The sequence below is a fragment of the Macrotis lagotis genome, chromosome 7 (genome assembly GCF_037893015.1).
Source record: "Macrotis lagotis isolate mMagLag1 chromosome 7, bilby.v1.9.chrom.fasta, whole genome shotgun sequence".
Taxonomy (NCBI): Eukaryota; Metazoa; Chordata; class Mammalia; order Peramelemorphia; family Peramelidae; genus Macrotis; species Macrotis lagotis.
Window position 1 is genome coordinate 218328932 of NC_133664.1, and position 27465 is coordinate 218356396.

The 27465-nt window shown below is 34.3% G+C and overlaps 1 protein-coding gene across 1 annotated transcript in view; it reads left to right on the forward strand.

Moving 5' to 3' along the window:
- The window catches only part of IL15RA (interleukin 15 receptor subunit alpha), a 49454-nt gene extending 23183 nt beyond the window's left edge, over positions 1 to 26271 (forward strand). The window contains exons 6-7 of the mRNA XM_074195335.1: positions 23018 to 23072; positions 23744 to 26271. Coding sequence (XP_074051436.1) covers positions 23018 to 23072; positions 23744 to 23831 — 143 coding nt within the window. The 3' untranslated portion in view covers positions 23832 to 26271. The remainder of the gene's footprint in view (positions 1 to 23017; positions 23073 to 23743) is intronic.
- The last annotated feature ends 1194 nt before the right edge of the window (positions 26272 to 27465 follow it).

The following is a 27465-nucleotide window of genomic DNA, read 5'->3' on the forward strand; positions in this document are numbered from 1 at the left end:
AATAAAGGAGGGGGAGGATATAGAAGGGCAAACACACTGAAGGGAGTGGTATTCACAAAATACTGGGGAATATGGATAAGGGGGGTAAAAGGGGAAAAATACAAACAGAGGGAAGATAGCATGGAAGGCAATAAAGAGTTAATAATTATAAATTTAAATGTAAATGAGATGAACTCTCCTTTAAAACATAAGCGAAGAGGGGCATAGTAGGGAGGCATAGGTGGCATAGTAGATAAAGCAATAGCCCTGGAGTCAGGAGTACCTGGGTTCAAATTCAGTCTCAGACACTTAATAATTACCTACCTGTGTGGCCTTAGGCAAGCCACTTAACCCCATTTGCCTTACAAAAAAAAAAAAAATCTGAAAAAAAAAAAGAAAACATAAGAAAAGAGCAGAGTGGATTAAAAACCAGAATCCTACAATATGCTGCTGACAAGAAACTCATTTGAAATAGAGAGATACATACAGAGTAAAGGTAAAAGGTTGGAGCAAAATATATTTTGCTTCAGCTGAAGTGAAAAAAGCAGGAGTAGCAATCCTTATCTCAGACAAAGCAGCTGCAAAAATAGATAGCTTTACACATTTTTTATTATTTTTTGGGGGAGGGTGCAGGGCAAGTGGGGCTGGGTGGCCTGCCTGGGGCCACATAGCAGGGTGATCTTTGGGTGTATGGGGCCGGATTCGGACCCAGGTGCTCCTGGCTCAAGGGCCAATGCTCTGTCTGCCACCCAGCCACCCCTAGTATTATTACTATTTTATTTTATTTTGGGTCTTTTTTTTTCTTCTTTTTTGGTTTTTGCAGGGCAGTGGGGATCTGGTGGCTTGCATGTCACATGGCTGGGTGATTATTGGGTTTACAAGGCTGGATAGGGACTCAGGTGCTCGTGGCTCCAGGGCTAGTGCTTCGTCCATTGCGCCACCTGGCCATACCTACAATTATTATTATTATTTTTTTTAATTTTAATTTTTTTTCTCTCCCCTTTACTTTTTTTGCCCAAGCAAGTCTATCTATATTCATGGGGGGAGGGGTATTTTGTTTACTTGTAAACAAGAATATTTTATTAATGTAAAAAAAAACATTTGTACAAAATGAGAAAAATAAATTAAAAAAATAGATAGCTTTAAAAGAGATAAGGAAGGAAACTATATCCTCCTAAAAGGTTTCATAGGCAATAAAGTGATTTCAATATTGAATATATATGCACCCAATCGGATAGCATCCAAATTCTTAGAGGAGAAGCTGAACGAACTACAGGAAGACACAGACAGCAAAACTCTACTAGTGAGCAACCTCAACCTCCCACTCTTAGATCTAGATAAATCAAATCATAACATAAACAAGAAAGAAGTTAAGGGGGCAGCTAGGTGACACAGTGGATAGAGCACCCACCCTGGAGTCAGGAGTACCTGAGTTCAAATCCAGCCTCAGACACTTAATAATTACCTAGGTGTGTGGCCTTGGGCAAGCCACTTAACCCCATTGCCTTGCAAAAACTAAAAAAAAAAAAAAAAAGTTGAGGTAAATAGATTGTTAGAAAAACTAGATATGATAGACTTATTGAAATTGAATGGGGATAGAAAGGAATATACCTTTTGCTCTGTAGTACATGGCACTTACACAAAAATTGACCATATACTAGGGCATAAAAACCTAATGATCAACTGCAGAAAGGCAGAAATAGTGAATACATCTTTTTCAGATCACAATGCAATAAAAATCATATGCAATATTGGACCAGGGAAGGGGCGACTAGGTGGTACAGTGGATAAAGCACTGGCCCTGGAGTCAGGAGTACCTGAGTTAAAATCCGGTCTCAGACACTTAATTACCTAGCTGTGTGGCCTTGGGCAAGCCACTTAACCCCATTTGCCTTGCAAAAAAAAAAAACCTAAAAAAAAAATATTGGGCCAGGGAGATAAAGACCCAGAACTAATTGAAAACTGAATAACCTCATTTTAAAGAATGAGTGGATCAAACAACGAATTATAGAATTATTTTATCCTAGATAATAACAATAATGAAACAACATACCAAAACTTATAGGATTCATTCAAAACAACTGTCAGGGGATATATTTTATCTTTAAATGCTTATATGAGTAAATTAGAGAAAGAAGAAATCAATGAACTAAATATGCAACTAAAAAAATTAAAGAACAAATGAAAAATCCTCAATTAAATGCCAAATTAGAAATTCTAAAAATTAAAGGAGAAATTAATAAAATTGAAAGCAAAAAAACTATGGAATTAATAAATAGAAGCAAGAGTTGGTTTTGTGAAAAAAAAACAATAAAATTGATAAACCTCTGGTCAATTTGATTAAAAAAAAGAAAGAAGAAAACCAAATTGCTAGTATCATAAATGAAAAAAGGTGAACTTAACCACCAATGAGGAAATTAAAGAAATAATTCAGAATTATTTTGCCCAACTCTATGCCAATAAATTTGATAATCCAAGTGAAATGGATGAATGTTTACAAAAATATAAGTTGCCCAGATTAATTGAAGAGAAGATTAAATACCTAAACAACCCTATCTCAGAAAAAGAAATTCAACAAGCCATCACTGAACTCCCTAAGAAAAAATCTCCAGGGCCTAATCAATTTACAAGTGAATTCTACCAAACATTTATGGAACAATTGGTTCCAATTCTATATAAACTCTTTGGAAAAATAGGGGAAGACAGAACTCTGCCTAACTCTTTCTTTGAAACCAATATGGTGCTGTTACCTAAACCAGGAAGAGTTAAAACTGAGAAAGAAAATTAGAGACCTATCTCGCTGATGAATATAGATGCAAAAATCCTAAATAAATTCTGAGCAAAATGATTGCAACAAGTTATCACTAGGATAATAAATTTTGACTAAGTAGGATTTCAGGAATTCAGGGTTGGATCAATATTAGGAAAACTGTTAGTATAATCAATTATATCAAAAACAAACCTATCAGAAATTATATGATCATATCAATATATGCTGGAAAAGCTTTTGGCAAAATACAGCACCCCATTCCTACTAAAAAACACTGGAGAGTGTAGGAATAAATGAACTGTTCCTTAGAATAATAAGCAGTATCTATCTGAAACCATCAACAAGCATTATATTCAATGGGAAAGACTAGAGGCATTCCCAATAAGATCAGGGGTGAAACAAGGGTGCCCATTATCACCACTACTATTCAATATCATATTTGAAATGTTAGCTTCAGCAATTAGAGAAGAAAAAAAAATTGAAGGAATTAGAATTGGGAAGGAAGAGACAAAACTCTCACTCTTTGCAGATGCCCTAAAGAATCCCAAGAAATCATCCAAAAAACTACTGGAAACAATTAGCAATTTTAGTAAAGTTGCAGGATATAAAATAAACCCTCATAAATCCTCAACTTTTCTTTATATGACTAGCAAGATACAGCAGGAAGAGCTAGAAAGAGAAATTCTATTCAAAGTAACCTCAGACAATATAAAATACCTGGGAGTCTATTTGCCAAAGCAGACTCAGAAACTTTTTGAAAACAATTATAAAACACTTCTCACACAAATTAAATCGGATTTAAACAACTGGGCAAACATCAACTGCTCATGGATAGGTCAAGCTAATATAATAAAAATGATAATTCTACCAAAACTAAACTACATATTTAATGCCCTACCAATCAAAATTCCACAAAATTACTTTAATGAGTTAGAAAAAGTTGTAAGTAAATTCATATGGAGAAATAAAAAGTCTAGAATTTCCAGGGATTTAATTTAAAAAAGTACAAAAGAGGGTGGCTTAGCCCTACCTAATCTTTTTTTTCCCCCAAGGGTCTGAAAATTTATTTATTTATTTTTTATTTTTATTAAAGATATTGAGTTTTACAATTTTCCCCCAATCTTGATTCCCTCCCCCCACCCCCACCCCACAGATAGCACTCCATCAGTCTTTACTTTGTTTCCATGTTGTACCTTGATCCAAATTGGGTGTGATGAGAGAAAAATCATATCATTAAAGAGAACAGAACTCTCAGAGGTAACAAGATCAGACAATAAGATATCTGGTTTTTTTTTTAGCCCTACCTAATCTAAAATTATATTATAAAGCATCAGTCATCAAAACTGTCTGATATTGGCTAAGAAATAGAGTGGTCAACCACTGGAATAGACTAGGTGTAAAAGCAGGAGATGATTATAGTAATCTGCTGTTTGATAAACCCAAAACATCCAACTATTGGGATAAAAATTCTCTCTTCCATAAAAACTGCTGGGAAAATTAGAAGTTAATATGGAAGAAACTTAGATTAGACCAACACCTCAAACCCTATACCAAAATAAGATCCAAATGGATACAGGATTTAGCCATAAAAAAATATTATAAGCAAACTAGAAGATCAATGAGTAGTTTACCTGTCATATCTATGGAAAGGGAAGCAGTTTATGCCATTCCCCAATTGACAAATGGTCAAAGGATATTCAAAGGCAATTCACAGATGAGGAGATCAAAGCAATCCATAGTCATATGAAAAATTGCTCTAAATCATTACTTATTAGAGAAATGCAAATTAAAGCTTCTCTGAGGTACCATCTCACACCTCTCAGACTGGCCAATATGACCAGAAAGGATAATGATCATTGTTGGAAGGGTTATGGGAAATCTGGGACACTATTACACTGTTGGTGGAGCTGTGAACTCATCTAACCTTTCTGGAGAGAAATTTGGAACTATGCCCAAAGGGCAACAAAAATGTGCATACCCTTTGATCCAACATTACCACTACTGGGACTATACCCTGAAGGGATGATAAAAAAAAAAAAAAGCGTAAAAACATCACTTGTACAAAAATATTCATAGCAGCCCTGTTTGTGGTGGCAAAGAACTGAAAATCAAGTAAATATCCTTTAATTGGGAAATGGCTTAGCAAACTGTGGTATATGTATGTCATGGAATATTATTGTTCTATTAGAAACCCAGAAGGATGAGAATTCAGGGAAGCCTGGAGGGATTTGCATGAAGTGATGCTGAGTGAGATGAGCAGAACCAGAAAAACACTATATACCCTAACAGCAACATGGGGGTGATGGTCAACCTTGATGGAATTGCTCATTCCATCAGTGCAACAATCAGGGACAATTTGGGGCTCTCTGCAATGGAGAATACTATCTATCCAGAGAAAGAACTGTGGAGTTTGAACAAAGACCAAGGACTATTACCTTTAATTTAGAAAAAAAAAAAAAAACCTGATTTCTTATTGTCTGATCTTGCTATCTTTTATACTTTATGTTTCTTCCTTAAGGATATGATTTCTCTCTCATCATATTCAATTTGGATCAATGGAAACAATGTTAAGATTGACAAATTGCCTTCTGGGGGGAGGGTAGGGGGAGGGAAGTAAGATCAGGGGGAAAATTGTAAAACTCAAAATAAATAAAATCTTTAAAAAAAAAAACCAAAGATAACCAAGTAAGAAAGTGAAAAATGTTGCATATACCTGGGAAAAATAAGTACAACATATAATATAATATAATAATAATAATAATAATATATAACAGCACCAATGTGCCCATTTTCCTTTATCAGAGAAACAATGCAAAAAGTTTTCCTATTATCTAATTTCCATACAATTTTTACTATATTAGATTTATTGTGTAAAGCCTTAATATTTATTTAACCAAACCTCTTTTTATCTTATATGATCCTCTATATCACTGGTTTATTTATGAACTCTTTCCTCATCCAGAGATCTGAAAAGTAATTTTTTTTGTTGCTTTTCTAAATTGTTTTTGATGTGACTATTTTGTATTCATTTGGAGATCATATTGGTGTAAGGTGTAAGGTTTTAGTTTAAACTTAATTATCTGCCAGCCTATTTTTCCAGTAGTTTTTGTGGTATAGTGAACCCTCACACCACTATACAGATTCCCAAACTTTATTTGTTTGTTGTGTACCTAGTATTGATTGCCCTCTCTCTTTTTTTAAACCAGTGCTAAATAATCTTAATGTTACATTCACATAACTATGTTTAACCCTTCCCCAATATACTGACATCCTTTATAATTCCCACTTCTTTGCTACTTCAAAGGGAGCAGTTATAAATATTTTTTGCACCTATGGATCCTTTTCTTTGTTCTTTTTTTTTTCCTTTGGGATATATCCTAATAATAGTAATAGAGTCATTAGAACAAAAGGTATGAGCAGTTTAGTGTCTTTTGGAGCATTATTTTGTTTTTCCAGAATGACTGGAACAAATCATAATTCCACCAACAGTGTATTAACATGCCTGTTTTCTCACAGCTCTTCCAGTACTTGTCATTTTCCTCTTATGTCATCTTTGTTAATCTGATAAGTAAGAGATAAAACCCCAGAGTTGCTTTTGATATTTTGATATTTGATATATTTTGATAATTACTAATGGTTTAGAATTTTTCCTATGGTTATTGATAGTTCAGATTTCTTCCTTTGAAAACTACTTATTCATATGCTTAGACTTTTGGTACTTTTATATATACACATATATATGTATATACATACATATACATATTTATATATATGTGTGTATATGTATTTTGGTACTTTTATATACATATATATGTTTATATATATTCAGTTTCTTGAATGTAAAACCTTTATCATGTTGCTTATTTTTGGTTTTTCATGTCTAGAACCACTCTAGTGGCTAAAATGTATATTACTTATATGCTTAGACTTTTGGTATACATATATATATATATATATGTATATATATATACATATATATATATATTCAGTTTTTTGAATGTAAGACCTTTATCATATTTGCTTACTTTCCAGTCACAAAATAACAAAAGAGTTTTAACAAGAAAAGGAAAATCATTGTAGTTATAGGACAGTAACCAAAAGTCCCAAATGATATTTCTCAGTGTCAGGCTCAGGCAGTGGAAGTTTCTCATACTGCAATGCCTTATTTCTACAAAATCTATTCCTTTGGGATGTATTTGTCTCCTGTTAGAATATAAGGTCTATGAGAGTATGGATTGATACATTCCTTGGATATTGATTTATTGATAAAGGGGGTGAGAATCCTGGATCCAAGACACTGAAAAAGCAATTCAGCAGATAATGGAAGGATTCAAAGACAGGATAGAAAGAAAATAGTCCCACCCTTAAAGGAGCTTTCATTCACCCTGAAGGAAGACTCCAAGATAATTTGGAGAGCTTTAAGGTGGTTGCAAATGCACTAAGTTTGAAGAATGTTAGAAATTCTAAGAGATAGAAGTTAAAAGGGAGAATATTCCATCATGGAGGATGGCCTTTGAAAAGACATGATAATGGAATGACTTTAAGTAAACAGCATATCATGGATGTTCATAGGAGGATGCTACTTATGCAAAAGACCAGAAAGCCAGTGACTTTCTTCTGTACCTACATATCCCAGACCTTAACCTTTATCTAACTTGCCCCAAATCTATTAAACATGAATATCTTGAACTGAGATTCTCTTTATGTTGCTCATTTGTTTCAGTACTTTCTGATTCTTCATGATCCCATTTGGGATTTTCTTGGCAAAAATACTGGAATGGCTTGCCCCCTTCCTTCTCCAATTCATTTTGCAGATTTCCTCATCTGAAGAGAAGGGTTAAATGACTTTCCCAGCCAGTCACACAACTAATAAGTAACTGAGGCCAAATTTGAACCAAAAAGATTCCTGACCTGGTTCAGCATTACCACCAGGATAGTGTTCATTTATATAACATTGCCCTAAAATATAGGAAGGGAGCAGATACAACAGATAAAGTCCTAGACTTAGGGGTTTGCAACCCTTGTATTTCACAGATCTCTCCTTCACCGTTCTCTAGGAAGGGACTGAGAGTTACAATTGACCTCCCAACTCCCTTAGTCAATAATTCTCTGAATAGTGTATGAATGGTATAACTGTATATCCTTGAAAAAATTGAAAAAAAGCAGCAACATTCAGTAGAATGATTCCTAGATTTGGAGTCAGAGTATCTTGACCTGCTGTGGTCTTCAAAAATTAGTAAACTTCCCTGGACCTTGTCTATAAAATGAGAAAGTTGGACTAGATGATCTCTGAAATTCCCTTCTTTTCTGAATCTATATCTATATCATTAGTTCTAATGGAATCTATGATTCCATTATTCTTGATAAATAGGGAATTTTGCTTAATGTATGAGGAGAGAGATATTAATGAAGATCAGTAAGAACTTAGGGGGAAATTTCTAGCCTAGGACAAGTATATGCATGCATCCAAAGTAACTTTTATAAATTAATGATATAATCTTAATATACTTTAAAGTTTGTTGCTATATTTAAATTAGTTTATAATTAAAGGATGTATAAATTTTAAAAATTTCATATTATTTTTATATTACATTTTGTTTTTCTTTCACATTTATTTCCAAATGTATCCTCTCTAGTGAACTGTCCCATATGCCAAAGATTCCAAAAGAAAGAGAAACAAAACAATTCCACATAAATCATCAACACATGGACTGTATATAACAATATACACTATTCTATACTTATAGTTCCTCTATTTAAGAGAAAGGTCAATTTTCTCAACTATTCTTGAGAGCCAAGCTTGATCATTATAATTATACAGCATGCCCTTTGAATGTCTAATGCTTAGCACAGAGCCTGAACTATAATAGGTGCTTAATAAATGTTTATTGATACCATGACTCCCTGACTTTGAGGATACAAATCTTAACATTAAATCTTGGAATGGGAGAGAGTAGGGAGATAGTTGGAGAGGTGAATTTAGACAGTGGAAAAACAAAAGAAATAATTAAAAACATTTAAAGAATCTAAAGATATATTTAAAATCATTTCAGAAAATAGGATGAAATTAAATTACTTCTTCTCAGTTCATGTGGACTTACTTTGAGCAGCATCAAGCAGACTTCTCCATTCCAATCCAAGCAGAGAAAGTCACATAAAAGTAGAGGACTGAAGAATAAAGACAAAGATCACTACCTCACATTCCTCTATCTACTAGGGAAGGAGAAGAGCTGAAGGAAATTTTTTAAAGAAAATTCAATTTGAAGACATCCAACCCTGATACTCAAAGAAAAGTCCTCTCCTTAGTCACTGCTGCCTCTGTTCTGAAATATATTTTCTTGGCTGTAGAGTAAAAAGGTTGTTCACTAGCCCTAATATACATTTTAGCCACTAGAGTGGTTCTAGGCATATGAAAAACCAAAAATAAATTCCAATGAAAATGGATCTGACCTAATAGAATCTACCCAAGTTTGATTTCTACAGGTGTAGCTTTTAAAAACCAGGGTCACCTCCAAAAGAAAATGTGACTTCATAAAAGAAAGTTCAGCTGAAAAGCATAAGTAAAGGACCAGAAGTTAAAATAAGCTGTGACAGTATATATTATGTGTGTATGCATATGTGTATATGCATATTTATATATTGTTTTGTCCTTCATTTTCTTTTCTTTTTTTGCTTTTTTTTTTTTTTTTGCAAAGGCAAATGAGGTTAAGTGGCTTGCACAAGGCCACACAGCTAGGTAATTATTAAGTGTCTGAGGCTGGATTTGAACTCAGGTACTCCTGACTCCAGGGCCGGTGCTCTATCCACTGTGCCACCTATCCGCCCCTGTCCTTCATTTTTGAAGAAGACTGCAATATCAGGGAGATGATACCATGACAATCATGTGAATTGAATTTGAGTGAGGGAGGCTGTGCTAAGTCACCAGCCTCACTTTCTCCTCCAGAGCCATATGGATTCAGTGGCCAGATATGAATCAGGATACCTGGAGATGGCCCTGGATGTGAGACAATCAGGGATAAATGACTTGCCCAAGGTCACATACCTAGTAAGTGTCAAATGTCTGAGGCCATATTCGAATTCCTTCCTCCTGATTTCAAGGCACTAGGTGGCACAGTGGATAAAGCATTGGCATTGAATTCATATCCTGAGTCATATCTGGCTATTGGACCCAAATGGCTCTGGAGGAGAAAGTGAGGCTGGTGACTAAGCACAGTACCCCCTCATTCAAATCCAATTCACTTGCTTGCCACAGCCTCTTTGAAAATGAAGGACAAACCTACAATTTATATATTATATTTGTCACTATAATATGATTCTCCATAAATCTAGCTAAGAAGGTCTGCTCTAACATCCTCTAATTATTTTATCTCAGGAAAATATCTTTTCAGAGATTTCAAGTTTGATGTTTAAACAAAATAAACACTCAAGGAGATTTGCTTTGCCTAACATAGTGAGGATATGTAACAAGAATACAGTGGTACTTAACCTTACTTATACCACAACTTGGTCTTCTGCTATTTTATGACAGATATATATGTAGAAGCATTCTTTGTTTTTGTTTCCTTCTGATTTTGTCCATTTTTCTGATATCTTCCTACCTGGTTTTGCAAAATATTCTAATAGATATGTCACTCCCAAAATCCCTTATTTCCTATTGTTTGTAAGAGATTAATTTAATATACCTAAGGTATTTTGTTCACTCTATTTTATTATTTTTCTATGTGTCATTAATTGCACACCATTTTCTAGACTTTTATTTTCTCTTATTAAATCCTGTTAATTCTATCTCCACAACATCTCTTATATTCATACTTTCCATACTACTCATTCTATAGTCACTTTAACTCATCTTCATCCCTCATCTGGACAACTGCAAAAAGACGCATAACTGAACCACATAGATCTACCTTTGACAACTGATTCATTCATTCAACAAGCATTTCTTTGTTTGTAATCGATATTTTACTTTATTTTATTCAATTACATGTTTTTCAACATCCATCATTTGTAAATTCATAACATTTTTCTACCACCTCCCTTCCCTCCCCCTTCCTCTTGACAGCCAACAGTTGTACGTGTTCATTTGTGTTTAAGATGTTTACATATTAGTCATTTTATATGAAATTAGGACTAAGAGGAAAGAAAAAAAAAGTCATGAGATAGAAAAGAAAACATAAGAGAAGCTTTTAAAAAGCGAACATGTTATACATTCAGATTCTGTGGGGTATTTTTTTCTCTGGATGTGGATAACATTGTCCAAAACAGGATTGTCCTTGATCTCTGAACTGCTGAGAGGAGGTGCATCCGTCATAGCTGATCAATTCACAATATGGTTGTTACTGTAAACAGTGTCCTCTTGGTTCTGCTCCCTTCACTCAGCATCAGTGCATGTAAGTTTTTCCATGCTAAAGTTCAACCACTCATGCTTTCTTATAGAACAATAGTGTGCCATAATATTCACATATCATAACTTGTTCAGTCATTCCCCAATTGATGGGCATCTTGTCAATTTCCAGTTCTTTGCCATTTCAAAAAGACCTGCAATAAATTTTTTGAACATGTGAGACTTCTCCCATTTTTAAAATTTCTTTTGGATCTAGGCCTAATATTAGTATCACTGTCAACTATGTATGCTCAGTTTTATTGCCCTTTGGGCATAGTTCCAGATTGCTCTCCAGAATGGCTGGATTAATTCACAGCTCAATCAACAGTACATAATGTCCCAATTTTCCCACATCCTCTCCAACATGGATAATTTTTCTTCTTTGTCATCTTAGCCAATCTGATGGGGGTGAGGTAGTATCTCATAGCTGTTTTAATTTGTATTTCCCTAATCAATAATGATTTTGGAGCATTTTTTCATATGACTATATGTAGCCTTAATTTTTTCATCTGAAAACTGCCTGTTTCCTATCCTTTGACCATTTATCAGTTGAAGAATGACTTGTAATCTTATAAATTTGATTCAGTTCTCTATATATTTGGAAATGAGACCTTTATCAGAAACACTAGCTGTGAAAATTGTTTCCCAGTTTCCTGTTTTCCTTCTAATCTTGACTGCGTTGGTTTTATTAGTGCAAAAACTTTTAAATTTAATATAGTCAGGGGTGGCTAGGTGGCCCAGTGGATAGAGCACTGGCCCTGGAGTCAGGAGTACCTGAGTTCAAATTTGACCTCAGACACTTAATAATTACCTAGTTGTGTGGCCTTGGGCAAGCCACTTAACCCCATTGCCTTGCAAAAAAAAAAAAAAAAAAAAATATATATATATATATATAGTCAAAATCATACATTTTACATTTATAATGTTTTCTTGTTTGGTCATAGATTTCTCCCATTTCCATAGATCTGAGAGATAGAGTATTTCTTGATCTCTTAATTGGTATATGGCACTGTTCTTTATCTCTGAAGTATTCATTTTGACCTTATTTTGGTATAGGTTGTGAGATGTGGGTCTATACCTATTTTTTGTCATAATATTTTCCAGTATTCCTAGCAGTTTTGTCAAATAATTAGTTCTTATCCCAGAAGCTAATGTCTTTGGGCTTGTTGAATAGTAGATTATTAGTCACTTACTACTGTTTCTTTTGTACCTACTCTAATCCATTGGTCCATTACTCTATTTTCTAACCAGCACCAGATAGTTTTGATAACTGCCACTCTAGATAATTTTAGATCCAGTAAAGCTAGGCCATATCCTTTGCATTTTTTTTCATCAATTCCCTTGATATTCTTGTTGTTCCCAAGGAATATTGTTACTATTTTTTTCTAGCTCTGTAAAATAGTTTTTTGGTAGTTTGATATGGCACTGAATAAGCAATTTAATATGGGTAGACTTGTCATTTTTATTATATTATCATCTCAGCCTAACCATTGATATTTTTCAGTTGCTTAGATTTGACCTTATGTGAAATGTATTTTGTAATTGTATTCATTTAGTTTTGTATTTTATGTTGTCTACAATTACTTTAAATGGAATTTCTCTCTTTATTTCTTGTCCTTGGGCTTTGTTGTTCATATATATATATATATAAATGCTGATGATTTATGTGGGTTTATTTTATGTCCTATTGCTTTGCTGAAGTTCTTTCGAGAAGCTTTTCAATTGACTTTCTAGGGTTCTTTAAGATCATATCATCTACAAAGAGTGAAAGTTTTGCTTCTTCATCTCCAAATCTAATTCATTCAGTTTTTTTCTTATTGCTAAAATTAAAATTTCTAATACTATATTGAATAGTAATGGTGATAATGGGCATCCTTGTTTCTCCCCTGATATTATTGGAAATGTTCTTTGTTTATCCCTATTATATATAATGTTTGTTGATGGTTTTAGATAGATATTGCTTATTATTTTAAGGAAAACTCCACTTATTCCTATATTCTCTAGTTTTTAAAATAGGAATGGATGTAGTATTTTGTCAAAGACTTTTTCAGCATCTATTGAGATAAGCATACAATTCCTTTTGCTTTTGTTATTGATATGTTTGATTCTGTTGATTGTTTTCCTAATGTTAAACTATTCCTGCCTACCTGATATAAATCTTACCTGATCATGGTGTCTTATCCTAATAATAAATTCTCTTAATCTCTTTGTTAAAACTTTATTTAAGGTTGTTGCATCAATGTTCATTAGAGAGATTGGTCTATAATTTTCTTCTTAAATTATAATTTAACCTTTCCTCTTTCTACAATCAATACTTCTTTTCTTCTTCTTCTTCTTCTTCTTCTTCTTCTTCTTCTTCTTCTTCTTCTTCTTCTTCTTCTTGCAAGGCAATGGGGTTAAGTGACATGCCCGTAAACACACAGCTAGGTAATTATGAAAATTCTGAGGCCAGATTTGAACTCAGGTATTTCTGACTCTATACACTCCGCCACCTAGCTGCCCTGGTCTATAATTTTCTTTTTCTGTTTTAACTCTTCCTGGTTTAGGTATCAGCACCATATTGGTGTCATAAAAGGAATTTGGCAGAATTCCTCCTGTTTTAAAAAATAGTTTATGTAGAATTGGAATTAATTCAACAAGCATTTCTTAAGTACCTCATATTCCAGGCACTAATGTTGAGTACTAAGATAAAAATGAAACAAATCTCTGATATGCATACAGATTAGAAAAAATATAAAATATACAATATGCACTCATTTTCAATAGGGAGAATATTATAGGTTTTATGTAGAGCATGGCGCTTGTACTGACCCCTGAAAGAATCTAGGCAGTCTGTAAGGCAAAAGTGAGCAGGTAGTGCATCCTAGGCAAAACAGATAACCCAGGCCAAGGCATTGAGACAGGAGATGTATTGTCCTGTTCAGGAAACAGAAGTTTGACAGAAATGAACTGTGTAGGTACAGTACAATATAGTCATCAAAAGTCATTATTACTAGGCAGCTAAGGTGGCACAGTGGATAGAGCATTGGCCCTGGAGTCAGGAGGACCTGAGTTCAAATCTAGCCTCAGACACGTAATAATTACCTAGCTGTGTGACCTTGGACAAGTCATTTAACCCCATTGTCTGACCAAAAACAAAAAGTCAATGTTACCTAATAAAACAAAGAACATCATTTATTTTAGTTCTTTTTTATTTGTATCAATAATAATGTCAGTGTCTACACCCCCTTGGAGAAATATTATCCCCAAAGCATTTATTTCCTCTTTAACCACTCACTCTGAGGATTCTATTTTGAATATGGTCAAAGATGTAAAAAGAGATACTTCTTTTACGTGGATTAAATAAAAATCTCAGCCCTCTCTTAGTTTGCTTACCACAAATGAAATGAAATCTTTTAATTTCAGGGATTCCTCCCTAAAATTGTTTTTCTTCTGTTAAAGAAAAATTGATTAGAGTTTTGATTCAAATGAGTCCAAGGTCTATAACAACTGAGATGGATCCATATTCCTTCCTTTTTTGTGTTTCCTCTCTTCATTTTATAAATAAGTTTTGTAAACTGTCTTTATTAATTGTAGGATCCCATTTTGCATCTACTTTCCTTGATCTTAGGATGATTTGATCAATAGCAAGGTACAACCAACTATGGGCTTTCCATGTTCTGCTTTAATACAGCAAATGTGGCAAAACTATGAGCTGAACTATTCCAGAAACTATAAACAGTATGCCAAATGGCATATTGTTGAGACATTGCCTTGAAAGGCAAGTATCCCCAGGTTATATCAGTTCAGGTATAGAAAGCTATAGAGTGGGTTGAAACAAAAGTCCAGTGTTCAAACAGACCTGAGTCTCCCATCATTTAATCTTTTGAACAGTAGCCAGAAGGTTAGGAAGATAAAGGAAACTATCTGGAGTCTGGGTAGTTCAAATAAAGAGTAATTGGTTTGTAGGGGGCAATTTGGTGGTGCAGGGGATAGAGAACTGACCCGGGGGTCAGGAGGACCTGAGTTCAAATTTGACCTCAGATATTTAATAAGCTGTGTGACCTTGGGCAAGCCACTTAATCCCATTGCCTTGCAAAAAAAAGGAGTAATTGGTACTTAAAAGCATTTTATTCTGCTGATCAGCTGACAAGTAGGTTGTATGATCCCATGAAGTTATAGTAACTATTAAAATGGATGTTATGAATTTAAATCTTGATTATCTTATTCTAGACTATCCTAATAATTATCTGAAGAATGTACTTCCTATTCTTTGTTCAACTCAAAAAAAATCTTATCATGCATTACAGCTACATCTTCATTTCTTATTGTTCTGTATATTACAAATGAATTGTTTTAAAGTTCAGAAAATTCCCTGATTCCATATTTATTATCAAGCTTCTTTTTTTTAAGTTTTTTTGCAAGGCAAATGGGGTTAAGTGGCTTGCCCAAGACCACACAGCCAGGTTAATTATTAAGTGTCTGAGACTGGATTTGAACTCAGGGACTCCTGACTCCAGGGCCAGTGCTCTATTCACTGTGTCACCTAGCCGCCCCTCTTATCAAACTTCTAATATTATTTCAGGAGCATTTATAAATCAACTACAGTCTTTTCTATTAGACTGTCTCAGAGCCTTGATATCATCATTGAAGACTATTCAATCCCACATATATCCCCACCTCAGGATCTCTGTAAGCCCTATGAATCAAGATCCAGATTCCTTTAATAGCAATATCAGCAGGGTAGGCACATTATGAACAGTTGAGCCTGAGAACCTCCAGGCAATCCTCCATGGTCTTTCATCCAAGGGATCTCTGATTTGCTATGTAGATTATCAAGCCTGAGTTTAGGAGTGATGACATATTTATGGCCCTTGTCTGGTGATTCAAGAAATCCTGGTCCTCAAAGAATGTTCTTTACAACTGGAGCATCTCAACCTGTTGGACAGCAACCCTCCTCAATAATAAAGGCACATTCTTTTAGTTTCCTAGTGCAAAAATGAGGGGAAGCTCTCCCAAACTTACCTGGAATTAATTCAGGTGGGCTCCTGTCATAAAAACAATTCTAATTGTTCTAGAGAACTCTTCTGAACCTTTTTGTATATCTAGACTAAATTGTTGTCTAATTCAATCTAATTTACCTGCAGGAAGGAAGGAAACCAGATGCTAGCCAAGATTCTGAGTTGTGCCCATTCGGGTAATTGTCCCCTAGAAACAATGATAGTTTGGGGGGAAATGGGCTGTTAAAGAAAGGATTGTTTTACTACCATTCATCTTCTATGCCAATTTTAGATTCTGTAGTAAGATAGTACCATCCCACTTAGATCATTTGTTCCAGGAACCATGGCTATATCCATTTCCTCTCCATCTATGGTAACAATTTGTATATCCATCAGTACATACAAATCTGGATACAGGTGAAATCCCTTCTTAAAGAATAACTGACCACAGAGTTAGGAAGTGACAGATGAAGGCATTTAACAATAAAGGTAGCTTCTAAGCCTCATAACTATTAATCTCACATTTCCAGTTAAATCTTCCCCAATTCCCTCTAGGAAAGGGCTCATGAGGACTAGCAAATTCAATTCTCTCATGACTGAACACCTTTTTAACTCATCAAATTTCATCAAAGACACATATAAAAGACAAAAATAATATTTTTCCTCTTCATCTATCTGTCTTTGTCTCTCTCTGTCTTTGTCTCTGTCTCTCTCTCATCTCTGTCTCTGTCTGTCTTTCAGTATTTCTGTCCCTCTCTTTTTGTCTCTCTCTTTCAACCAGCAACCTTCCTTCATGCAACCAATATTCAAAATCTTATTTTCAGAGGGGATAGGCATTACCACAAGCACAGTCTCTTTACTCTGGTATAACTTCTGTTCTTCTTTGGGGAGGGAAGAGGGCACTGGTTCAGTTATCTTGACTTTTCCTTTCAAACTCCACTTTAACAAAAGTCCCTTTACAATGAGATATGAGCAGCTTTGGTGATTAATAGTATTTGGTTGCAGAATCTTTCATCGTCTTTATGAGTGTTTTGGAGCTTTCTTTGGTAGTAGTATAAACTCCACCTCATCTCATATTCATAATTATGATATTTTTCATAATTTATCATTTGAATAAAATCAACTTGGACCTTAACAATATCAAAAAGATTTCTCTTCCATGTTTCCCTGTGTATCAGGATTAGTTTCCCAATATTATGTAACTAGTGAATGAGTCAGTTACAACAGTTGGGCTATTGAAGGAAAATTCTCTTTCTCCTTGTTTCTGCCTCTTGGCTTCCCTGGCCTCTGCTAACATCCCATCTTTGCTGAGAAACCTTTCCTGATCCCCCCAGGATGTTCTGAATTTATATCCACTTTATAATATACAGACTTAAGATTTGCATGTTGTCTCACTCATTAGATTGTGAATCCTTGAAGTCAGGAATTATTTCTGCCCTTTTGGTATCCCCAGTGTATCACACAGTGTTTGGCACATGGTAGGTGTGAAATCAATGGAGGCTCAGTTTCTTTTTTTGCAAAATAAAACCATTTATCTAATTTGGTTTCTAACTTAAGAATCTCCAACTTCATAGTCTGTCCTAATTTTCCTTTAATCTTTTTTAAATTTTATTCATTTTATCACTTTGTTTCTAATTTATTAAACAATTAAATCCTTCTGAATCATTCACATTCCCACTATGGTCAGACAAATCAAATTTTTTTCTACCAAAAATGAAGTATTGTCTTTTTCTCAAAAGTATTTTGGTTTGCTTTGTATATGAAGTGCTTCTTTTCCTCAAGGAATGATAAGTATCAAAAAGATAAGCTTCCTCTTCCAAGTTGAAGAGGAGGTTAAAAAGTTAAAGGACACTACTTGTGAACAGGATTCTTATTCACAAGATAAAGCTGCAAACTGAGTAATTGAGTATTTGAGTCATTTGTCCACTCTCCATGACCTCATTTTGGGATTTTCTTTTAAAGATGCTAGATTAGTTTGCCATTTTCTTCTCCAATTCATTTTACAGATGAAGAAACTGAGGTAGGTACAATTAAATGACTTGCCCAGGGTCATAAAACTAATAATAGTATCATATGATTAAGAATTATTAAATAATCTGGTCTCAGACACTTAATAATTACCTAGCTGTGTGGCCTTGGGCAAGCCACTTAACCCTGTTTGCCTTGCAAAAAAAAAAAAACCTAGAAAAAAAAAGAATTATTAAATAGACCAAATTTGAACTAAGCTTCTCTTAAATCCAAGGTCATTGCTCTATTCACTGAACCACCTAACCACCCCCATACTGTTTGAGAAGCTTCTCTAACTTTGGAGTCATTTTTTAAAAATCTTTTAATACTGATTACAAATTTATAAACATCTATTTACTGAACAAAATTCATCAAAGATTTTAAAAAAGCATATTTTGCCAGCAACTTCTCATTTATACAAACAAAAATTTTGAGCACATCTGAATCATAAGATACTTCTGAAATTGTTTAACCTGGTCATCTCTAGTAACATCTTTTTTTTTTGTTTAAGAATTCCAAGTTTTTTCCTTACAGTGGATAAAATACAAAATATTGAGCTTTTCTAAGATAAGACCATTTTTATCCAGAAAGACTGTCTGGAATTTTCAAAATGTATGTGTTTTCATTTAAAATGTTCTCATTCTGTTTTTCTTTCACAAAATGACTAATATGGAAATAACTTTTGCATGATTGCACAGGTATAACCTATATCAGATTGTTTGCTATCTCAGGGAGGAGGGAAAGGAAGGAAGGAGAGAATTTGGACTCAAATTTTAAAAATAATGAAGGTTAAAAAATGTTTTTACATGTAATTGGGAGAGGGTGGCTAGGTGGCACAGTGGATAGAGCACCAGCTCTGGAGTCAGGAGTACTTAAGTTCAAATCCGGTCTCAGACATTTAATAATTACCTAGCTGTGTGGCCTTGGGCAAACCACTTAACCCCATTGCTTTGCAAAAAAAAAAAAAAAAAAAAAAGATCCATGTAATTGGGAGAAAAATAAAATATTATTTAAAACATTTTTTAAATAAAATGCATTCATTCTCTCCTATCCTGAATTACCCAGGACTAGTCTAGAGCTGGTGATCCTGGTCTGAATTAAAAAGAAAGCCAACAGTAAACTGGGGCAAGTAGACCACTGACAAGGACAATTTTGAATCTTTGCATCAATATCATCTCAAACTATTTTTCCTTTTCCCTCAGAATCATACATAAATGTAGGACAGAAAGAACATAAATATCCTGAATTCCTAAATGCTCAGAGACCACAATTTCATGATTCATAAGAAGTAGAATATCATCCAGAATAAGTAGAAGAGAGATTCTGATCTCTTTCACCAGTGCTAGTACTCAGGTTTCTTCAACTCTTCATACTCCCCTGCATCAAACATTTCTAGATCACACACCCATTCAGTAAGCTCAATAGGTAGAATAATTGGCAATTGATATGCAAACTCTGGAGTTTAGTCCTCCTAGTCTGAATTTTTTCAAGTGAGGGTGGGGCATGATATAATGGAAAAAAAAACTATAAGGAACTATGGTTTGTGTTTCAGTCTCAAAATTTAACCAAGGAGTATCTTCCTTACCTACCACCACCCCTTTTTCACTTTCACTTTTAGTCATTGAACAAAAACAGGAAGGATGTATTCATAATAGAGAAACTAGATAATTGGCATCCACTTGCTTTTTCTAATAAAATTTATCAGTTACAGTAAATGGAATACTAAACTTATTGAGTAATGTGAAGATATATCTAGGTCACTAATAAAGACAACATGTTGAACCAGCCTTTCTTTTTTAGCTTTTGTGACATAAAAGCTGGTATATCATCCCAGTTTGAAAACCCAAGTCGCTCCTAGCAATGTTTCCTAGGCTTACTGTCTCATCATGATTTATTTTCCCTAGGATCTGTTTTACCACTGAGTTACAAGACTCCATTGTAATTGCCTACCTTGTCATTTGTCCTCTTTGAAGAAGGATATCTCACTGTCCCCAGGTTATATCAGTTGAGGTATAGAGTGGCTGGACCAAAAGTCCAGTGTTCAAACATACCTGAATCTCTAGTCTTAATCTCTTGAACAATAGCCAAAAGTTTAGGAAGATAAAGGGAACTATCTGGAGTCTGGGTAGTCCTATGGTTAACATAAACCTGCACAACTGGAGATTATTTAGGAGACTTCAATCCATGGTTGTGACTTTACAATTTCATGCTTTTGAGGTTGACTTAATAAAGTTAAACTGAATTAATTTGGAGTTTGTTGCTATTACCCAATTACTCTTAAAGCTGCTCTGTTTGATCTCTAGCCTGTGCCTTCTCTCTTGTGCCTACAAATTGATTCTTACTTCCAAAACTAAAAGATGGTTTCTCAGATTGGGGCTAAGAAGGTAGCAATATCTCATTGAGATCATCACAGGTCTGGTCCTCAGGGACTTGATTTACCAGGTAACAGAGGTTGTTTGGTTACACATTTATGTTAACCATACAATACTGGTTCATAATAATAGAATACCAACTTATATAATGGAAGATATCCATACATTATCATTGCACAGTAGTTCTATTCAGGGCACCAGACTTTAAGCTGGAGAACTTTGGTAAACATAGAATTAGATCAGAGAGCTAAAAGTTACACGAGGTTTCCATCAAGACTTAGCTGGTTAATCAGTTTTTTTTTTTTAATTCTAGGACCATTTGTCTAATAGTAACTATTATTGATCATTAGAACACTCTAGACATTACTTTATTACTCCAAATTTACTTTATAGTTCTCTTTTTACTAGACTTCATGCATATCTTCCCCATCTTCCTACTCTACTGTAATTTATATATATTATGATCTTAGAATTTTTACAGTTGACTATTTTATATTAATTACATGTTGGATTCTTCCATTAAAGTCCAATGCCTCATTATGTCATGTAGGGAAATATACTCATAGTTCTAAAAAAGAAAAAAGTTTTATTCAAATAATTTGTTTTTACATCATAGATAATTTACTCATTTCTAGAAATGTCCCTCCACTCTGCCCAGAAATGGAACCAGTCCTTTTACCAAAGAAAAAAGATTGTTTTTTTTTAACATTATACAGTGACTAACAGTATATTCAACATTCTACTTTGGTAGTCTCCAAGTTCTCCACTGAGAGGAGGGAATAACATTTCATTTTCTTTTCTCTGCTACCACTATTGGTTTTTAAATTGATCAGAATTTAAGAATAAGCCTGAGACCTTAATGATGATTAGCAGAGCAAAAGCTAAAGGTATGGTTTGGGTATAGGCTCAGTGATGGCCCAAGATAAAAAGCTGACTTTGGGTTGTTGAATTTTTTTTTCAACCAGAAAAACTATAAAGACTCCTAAAGTAAAGAGTTTTGTGATATGTTTGGATAGAATGCCTATAATACCTATTAAATCACAGTTTCTTGAGGCCTCCAAGTCTCTACTTTTGTTTGGTATCCTGAAAGGGTTTTAATTTGATAATTCTGAGTGCTTATGGAAACTTGTGTCCTATTCATACCTCCCATCTCATCCAAAAAAAAAACCTTGGATATGTTTCATGTTTCAAAGACTTCATACAGGAAGCATTTTTTATCTATATATTTCTTTCCCACTTTCAATAATTTATTCTTTCTAAATATTATGTTCTCTTTCAAAACTTTATTCTCTCTAAAGATTATATTCTCCCCCAACCAAAAGCACTTTGATGCAACTATGAAAGAAGGGGAAATGGCTTCTATCTATTATGTTCAGTTCCTTTTGTTGTAGGAATCATGAAAAGAGCCTTAAACTAAGAGGTCAGGCCCTGTTAACTTCACTTTTTTGGATCTCCTTTTCCTTATCAGTCGAAATGAGACAATTAGACTAAATGATCCTCCACATCCCTTCCAGTCCTTACATTCTGATATTGTAATGATTATCTTATTAGAAAATAATAATTCATTAATATTTTAGATGTGGTTACCAGGAAATATTTGTACTGAAAAACATAAGAGAACTATAAATTGTCATACCTCTGAGATTACCATTTATTTATAGCATGTTAGCTGGTGAATTGACCTTCTCCACTCTAAGAGAATGGAGGATAATAAAGTATAAGTATTTATAAAAAGGGTTAATTTCAAATAGAAGGCACTAGCCTAGGATATAGTGAAGGTAGCTTCCATCCTTCCAGAAACCTTTTCCTCAGGGGCAGCTAGGTGGCACAGTGGATAGAGCACCGGCCCTGGAGCCAGGAGTACCTGAGTTCAAATCTGGTCTCAGACACTTAATAATTACCTAACTGTGTGGCCTTGGGCAAGCCACTTAACCCCATTGCCTTGCAAAAAAAAAAAACTAAAATAAACAACAACAGAAATCTTCTCTTCCTTTGAAAGTTTTCAAAGTAAGGGCATTAGTCTATAATTTTCTTTCTCTGTTATGGCTTTCCCTGGTTTAGGTATTAAAACTACATTTGTGTCATAAAAGGAATTGGTTAGGACTTCTTTCTGATTTTTTATCAAATAGTTTATATTAACTTAGGATTGTACCTTACATATTTGGTAGAATTCACTTATAAATCCATCTGATCCTTTGAATTTTTTTCTCAGGATTTTTTTCCTTATGGTCATTTATGGTTTTCCTTATGGTCATTTACTTTTCTAAGATATAGTTAAACATTCTATTTTCTTTTCTGTTAATCTAAACAATTTATATTGTGAAAAGATCAAATAGCTGGGGATTAGGAGAAGGGACCAGTGCTAGGATAATTACCACTACAGACATTTAGAGAAGAATTCAATACCAAGAATAAATTGGTTGCAAGAGGAAGCAATGCAAATTGTTAAGGATTTTTTCAAGCTCTTAGACATAAATTAGACCTTTGGATTTATCATGACAAATTTTATTTTGTGTTTCTCTTTCAGTTTTTTCGAGTTTCCTAATAGTTCTTTTGGCACTTTGGCTCTGCATCAAAAGAAGGTAAGTAAACACAAGAGAAAAAATAGCAAGATTCACTTTTCAATTCCGTACAAAAGATTAATCCCCTTATTAGAAAATGAAAAGTTTCTGTCTTCTGTGATTCTATAGCCAGTACCAATTGCATGGCTGCACATGGCCACAATCCCAATCCGTGACCCTGCTTGTCACTCCTTTGGCCTTAATAGAGCTCCAGAATAGAAACTGTACCCTGCCCTGTTCTCATTGTCCCCAGATGAGGCTACATAAGTACAGGGGAACTGTTTGGTCCTACTTCCTTCCCTAAGCACATTATCAAATTCACAAGCCAAAAACTGTATTCAGTGAGGTTCCTCCAAAGAGGTCAAGATACATTCACAGGTATTATCAACTCATATCTTCAGTTCATCTCCAGGAAAAAGGTTGTCCAGGCATTGGCCCACATAATCAGGCCTGAAAGTCCCTTATATCTGGTATGAATTCCTGTGGTTTCTAAAGAAATTTAAATGGGCTATTGAAAACCAAGGAATAAAGTAAATAGATTTTTCAATGCTTCAACACTTCAAAACAGCAATATTATTATATAAAATATTATTATATAATACTTTGGACTTCCTTTCAGTATCCATACAGAAAGTTCAATTAAATACTTATTGGTTTGATCTTCTGACACTAATGAATTTTCTGCTTTTCAGGAATTCAGTCCCAGAACCACTTGATGAGATGGAAGATGTGCCAATGACAGGGCAAACTGACAGCAGAGAAGAATTTGTAGGCAGCTAACTATAAAACCTGTATGGCAGAAACAGAAAAACAAATTCCTTCACTCCTATGAAGCAAATTCTGGGGTAAAGAAGCCACGTTTACCTTAGCAAAATAGAGCTTTCTTTGGCTTAAAAAAGGGAGAGAGAAACCAGAATAAAAAAAAAAAAATCTAAACATTGCAGCTAAGGAGAGATATATAGCTCTTAACTCTTAAGTCCCTTCTGCTTCTATTAAGCACCCTAACAGCAGGATGGAATTTGACTGGAAAAGGTACACAGGTGAAAAGTTAGGGCAAAGAAGTTCATTATGGGAAAGTTTACCATGAAAAAGCTCAGCTCTATAGATCCTCATTACCAGGTACTTCATTTGTCTGGATAGTATAAGGAACCTAAATATTTTCCCCCAAAATACATGTAACCTACAAATGACAAAGAGAAGATATATATATATATATATATATATATATATATATATATATATATATATATGCAGTAACTACCTGTAAGTCTTCCCTGTGAAATATCTAGTTAAAAGATTTCTGATTTTGAATGAATAGCATTTTAATACCTAAAAACATCTCCAGCTAAATTGCTTCCCTCAAAATGCATTGTAAGAGTCACTGATTAGGCATTAGAGAAATGTACAAATTTAGGTATAAATGAATCCTTTTGATTGTTGACAAAGATTCAAAATAGATGATATACTTATTTTATAAATGTATATGTCTCGTTTATGTACTTGTTTGAATGTATGTAATAAGATAAAACAAAAATTATATTTTAATTTTTTTAATGTAAAAGTAAGCAGAATAATGTTTAAGGATTAGAAAGTATATTACAAGTGAAGGAACAAACAAGAGAGAGTATAAGCTCTCTGGGCTGAGTATTTTCTTATTGTTATATAGGAAAAGAGGTGTAGTTTTGGTGGAAACCTAAGGTTCCACCTTGGTTCCAGTCCTTCAGTAGCTCTTTTCAGCACTAATTTTTTTCTGCAAACATTGGAGCAAGACAATAGGAATTATCATTACTCCCACACACTTTCCATTTCTATACTATTCATTTCTCTCTTCTCATCTGCCTGCCTAGGGTTCCCAATTAGCACCTCTTTAGTGTTCATTGTTTTTAAGCCATTTTTAAGCTATTTCTAGGATAGTGAGGTGGTTTAGTGGACAGAGCATTGGCCTTGGAGTCAAGAGGTCAGGAGTTCAATCCAGCCTCGGAAGCTTGACACTAGCTGTGTGACCTTGGACAAGTCATTTAACACTGATTGCCTTGTATCCAGGACCAGCTCTAGTCATCCTGATTCATATCTGGCTACTGGATGACTGGAGGAGAAAGAGAGGCTGGTGATTTAGCACAGCCGCCCCCCCCCACTCTAATTCATGTGCTTGTCCTGGTATAATCTCCCTGATGTTATAGTCTTCTTCAAAAATAAAGAACTCCCATATCCCCATCAAAATGTCCATTAACTTGCTATCAAGTTTTTTAGCTAGCTGTCATAGAGGAAAGCAGATAAGTTCAATTAAGTATTAATGATAAATATTTGCTAAATACCTTATATCTTCATAATTCATTAATAGTATAAGAATTTTAAAATTTTTATGATTCACTTCCTTCAGAAGAATGTCAACTTATTTTTGGTTCCTTGTCAAGGATCCCAAAGGGTAGTAGCAGTGAAATAATAGATTGAAAAAATTATTGGATAGTCTTTACATGAATACTTTCAGTATGTACTTTTCCCAACATTATGCCCTCCTCCCTGCAGAAGAACAAGAGTAAGACTAAGGACCATTTTGAATTGTTCTGTTTCCTGAGTAAGTTATCATAGCCAAAGAATTCTGATGAAAGAAAACTCAAAGAACCTGAACATAAATGGATAAATTAACAGAGAAAACATTAACAGAAAGAATATAGTCTCCAGATCTAGTAAACAAATTCAGACATCCATAAATGCAAAATAAAGGAAATTGATCCTACAGAGAATCCTGTGGAATTTGATATTATAGAACCATAACATGCTGTATCAGTAGTTGAAAAAAGAAATGAGAATGTTGAGAGCAGAATTTATAGCCTGTGCAGCAAAAATAAGTGACTGACTAGAGATACTTGAATCTGGAATGGCAAATCTCACCAAAATAAAAAAAGTGTGAAAATCAACTGGAAAGCAAATTGTTGTTATTTGTTGTTCCTTCTTAGTTCTCCAAAAAGACTAATGACATTACCAGGGTGATGTCTTGACTTGCAAATGAATTTGGTTACACAAAATCTTCAGCCTTACTCTTTCCTCCAGAATCATCAGAGTCCAGTAGCCAGACAAAAGTCAAAGACAACTGCTGATGGCCCCAGGAATACAAATTTACAAAGGTGAAGAACAATTTAGCAGAGAAAAAATAAATAATATTAAAAGAAAACACCCTCTTTAAGCAAAACATGCTGCTCTCCAAGGCACAATACATAGAAATACCTGAAGAATCATAGGTTTAAAATGTAAAGACTATATCAGATTGCCTTCTGTTGGGAGGGGGAGGGCAAGGAAAGGACAGGAAGGGGGAAAATTTGTAAAATTCAAAAAAAAATGATTGGTAGAAATTACTATTGTATATAATTGGAAAACAAATAAAATATTTATATAATTATAAAAATAGAATCACAGGTTTACATGCTAAAATGGGAATATGATATAAATTTTTAAAATGTAAATTGAAAAAAGACCATTAGATTTAACAATTAAAAGTCATTCTGGGGAGAACAGATTCAGTGTAATGCTGAGATTGGAAGCTAGCCCTCAAAGAGTTTAGAAGAGTGGAACTATCAATTGTAGAGGGAATTTAAACTCAAAGAGTTTAGTCATAAAAAGATAGGGTGATAGCTACTGAGAAGGGATGGATTGAGGACAACCAAAAAACAGCCAGTTACATTAAAAATTAGTCAGACTTGGAATGATAGAAGGGGCAGTCTGCTGGAAATGAAGAGATGTCATGGACTCAAGGATGCACATAGAGTGGTTAGTCTCATTTAAAAGAAAGACTACCTCTTCATATAAAACAGGAGAAAAAGAGGAGGTGGGTGATGAGTAAGTCACCGTAAGATGAGAAGTGGAAAAAACTCAGTGAACAAACTCAGTTTTTTTAATGATTGCATCAGGGTTCTTAGTTGATTCTCAGAAGATTCTAGAGAAAAATGGAGTGGAGAGAATACCACAAAAAGATGTAAAAAAGGTTTGGAAAGCCACTGTTATAACAGATAGTGAATTAGGATGTGCAAAAGGTTTGCCTTTCTGCTGTAAGGGTCTGGAAGATATATAACAAATTTGTCATAGATCCAGTCAACACAGTTGCATGATTTTCTCCAGTTCAATTCAGCAGTTTCATGACTCAGAGCAAAGAGAGCAGATAGTGAAAGTAAATGAACATTGTGGTTTGGTGAGGCTTGGTCAGGGTTAGGCTAATAAGGCAAGGAACTTGAGTCTAGTGCAGAGTTGAACTGATTCACTAAGGCGTTGAGATAGGGAAAAGAAGAAAATGCAGCCTGTGCAAGGGTGATAACCTGGGTCAAGGGATTAACGAACAGAGTTAGAGCTCATAAGGTAAATGGAAAGATGGAATGTTAGAAGATTAATGGAAGATTTGTGGATGACAAGATTGACCTATGAC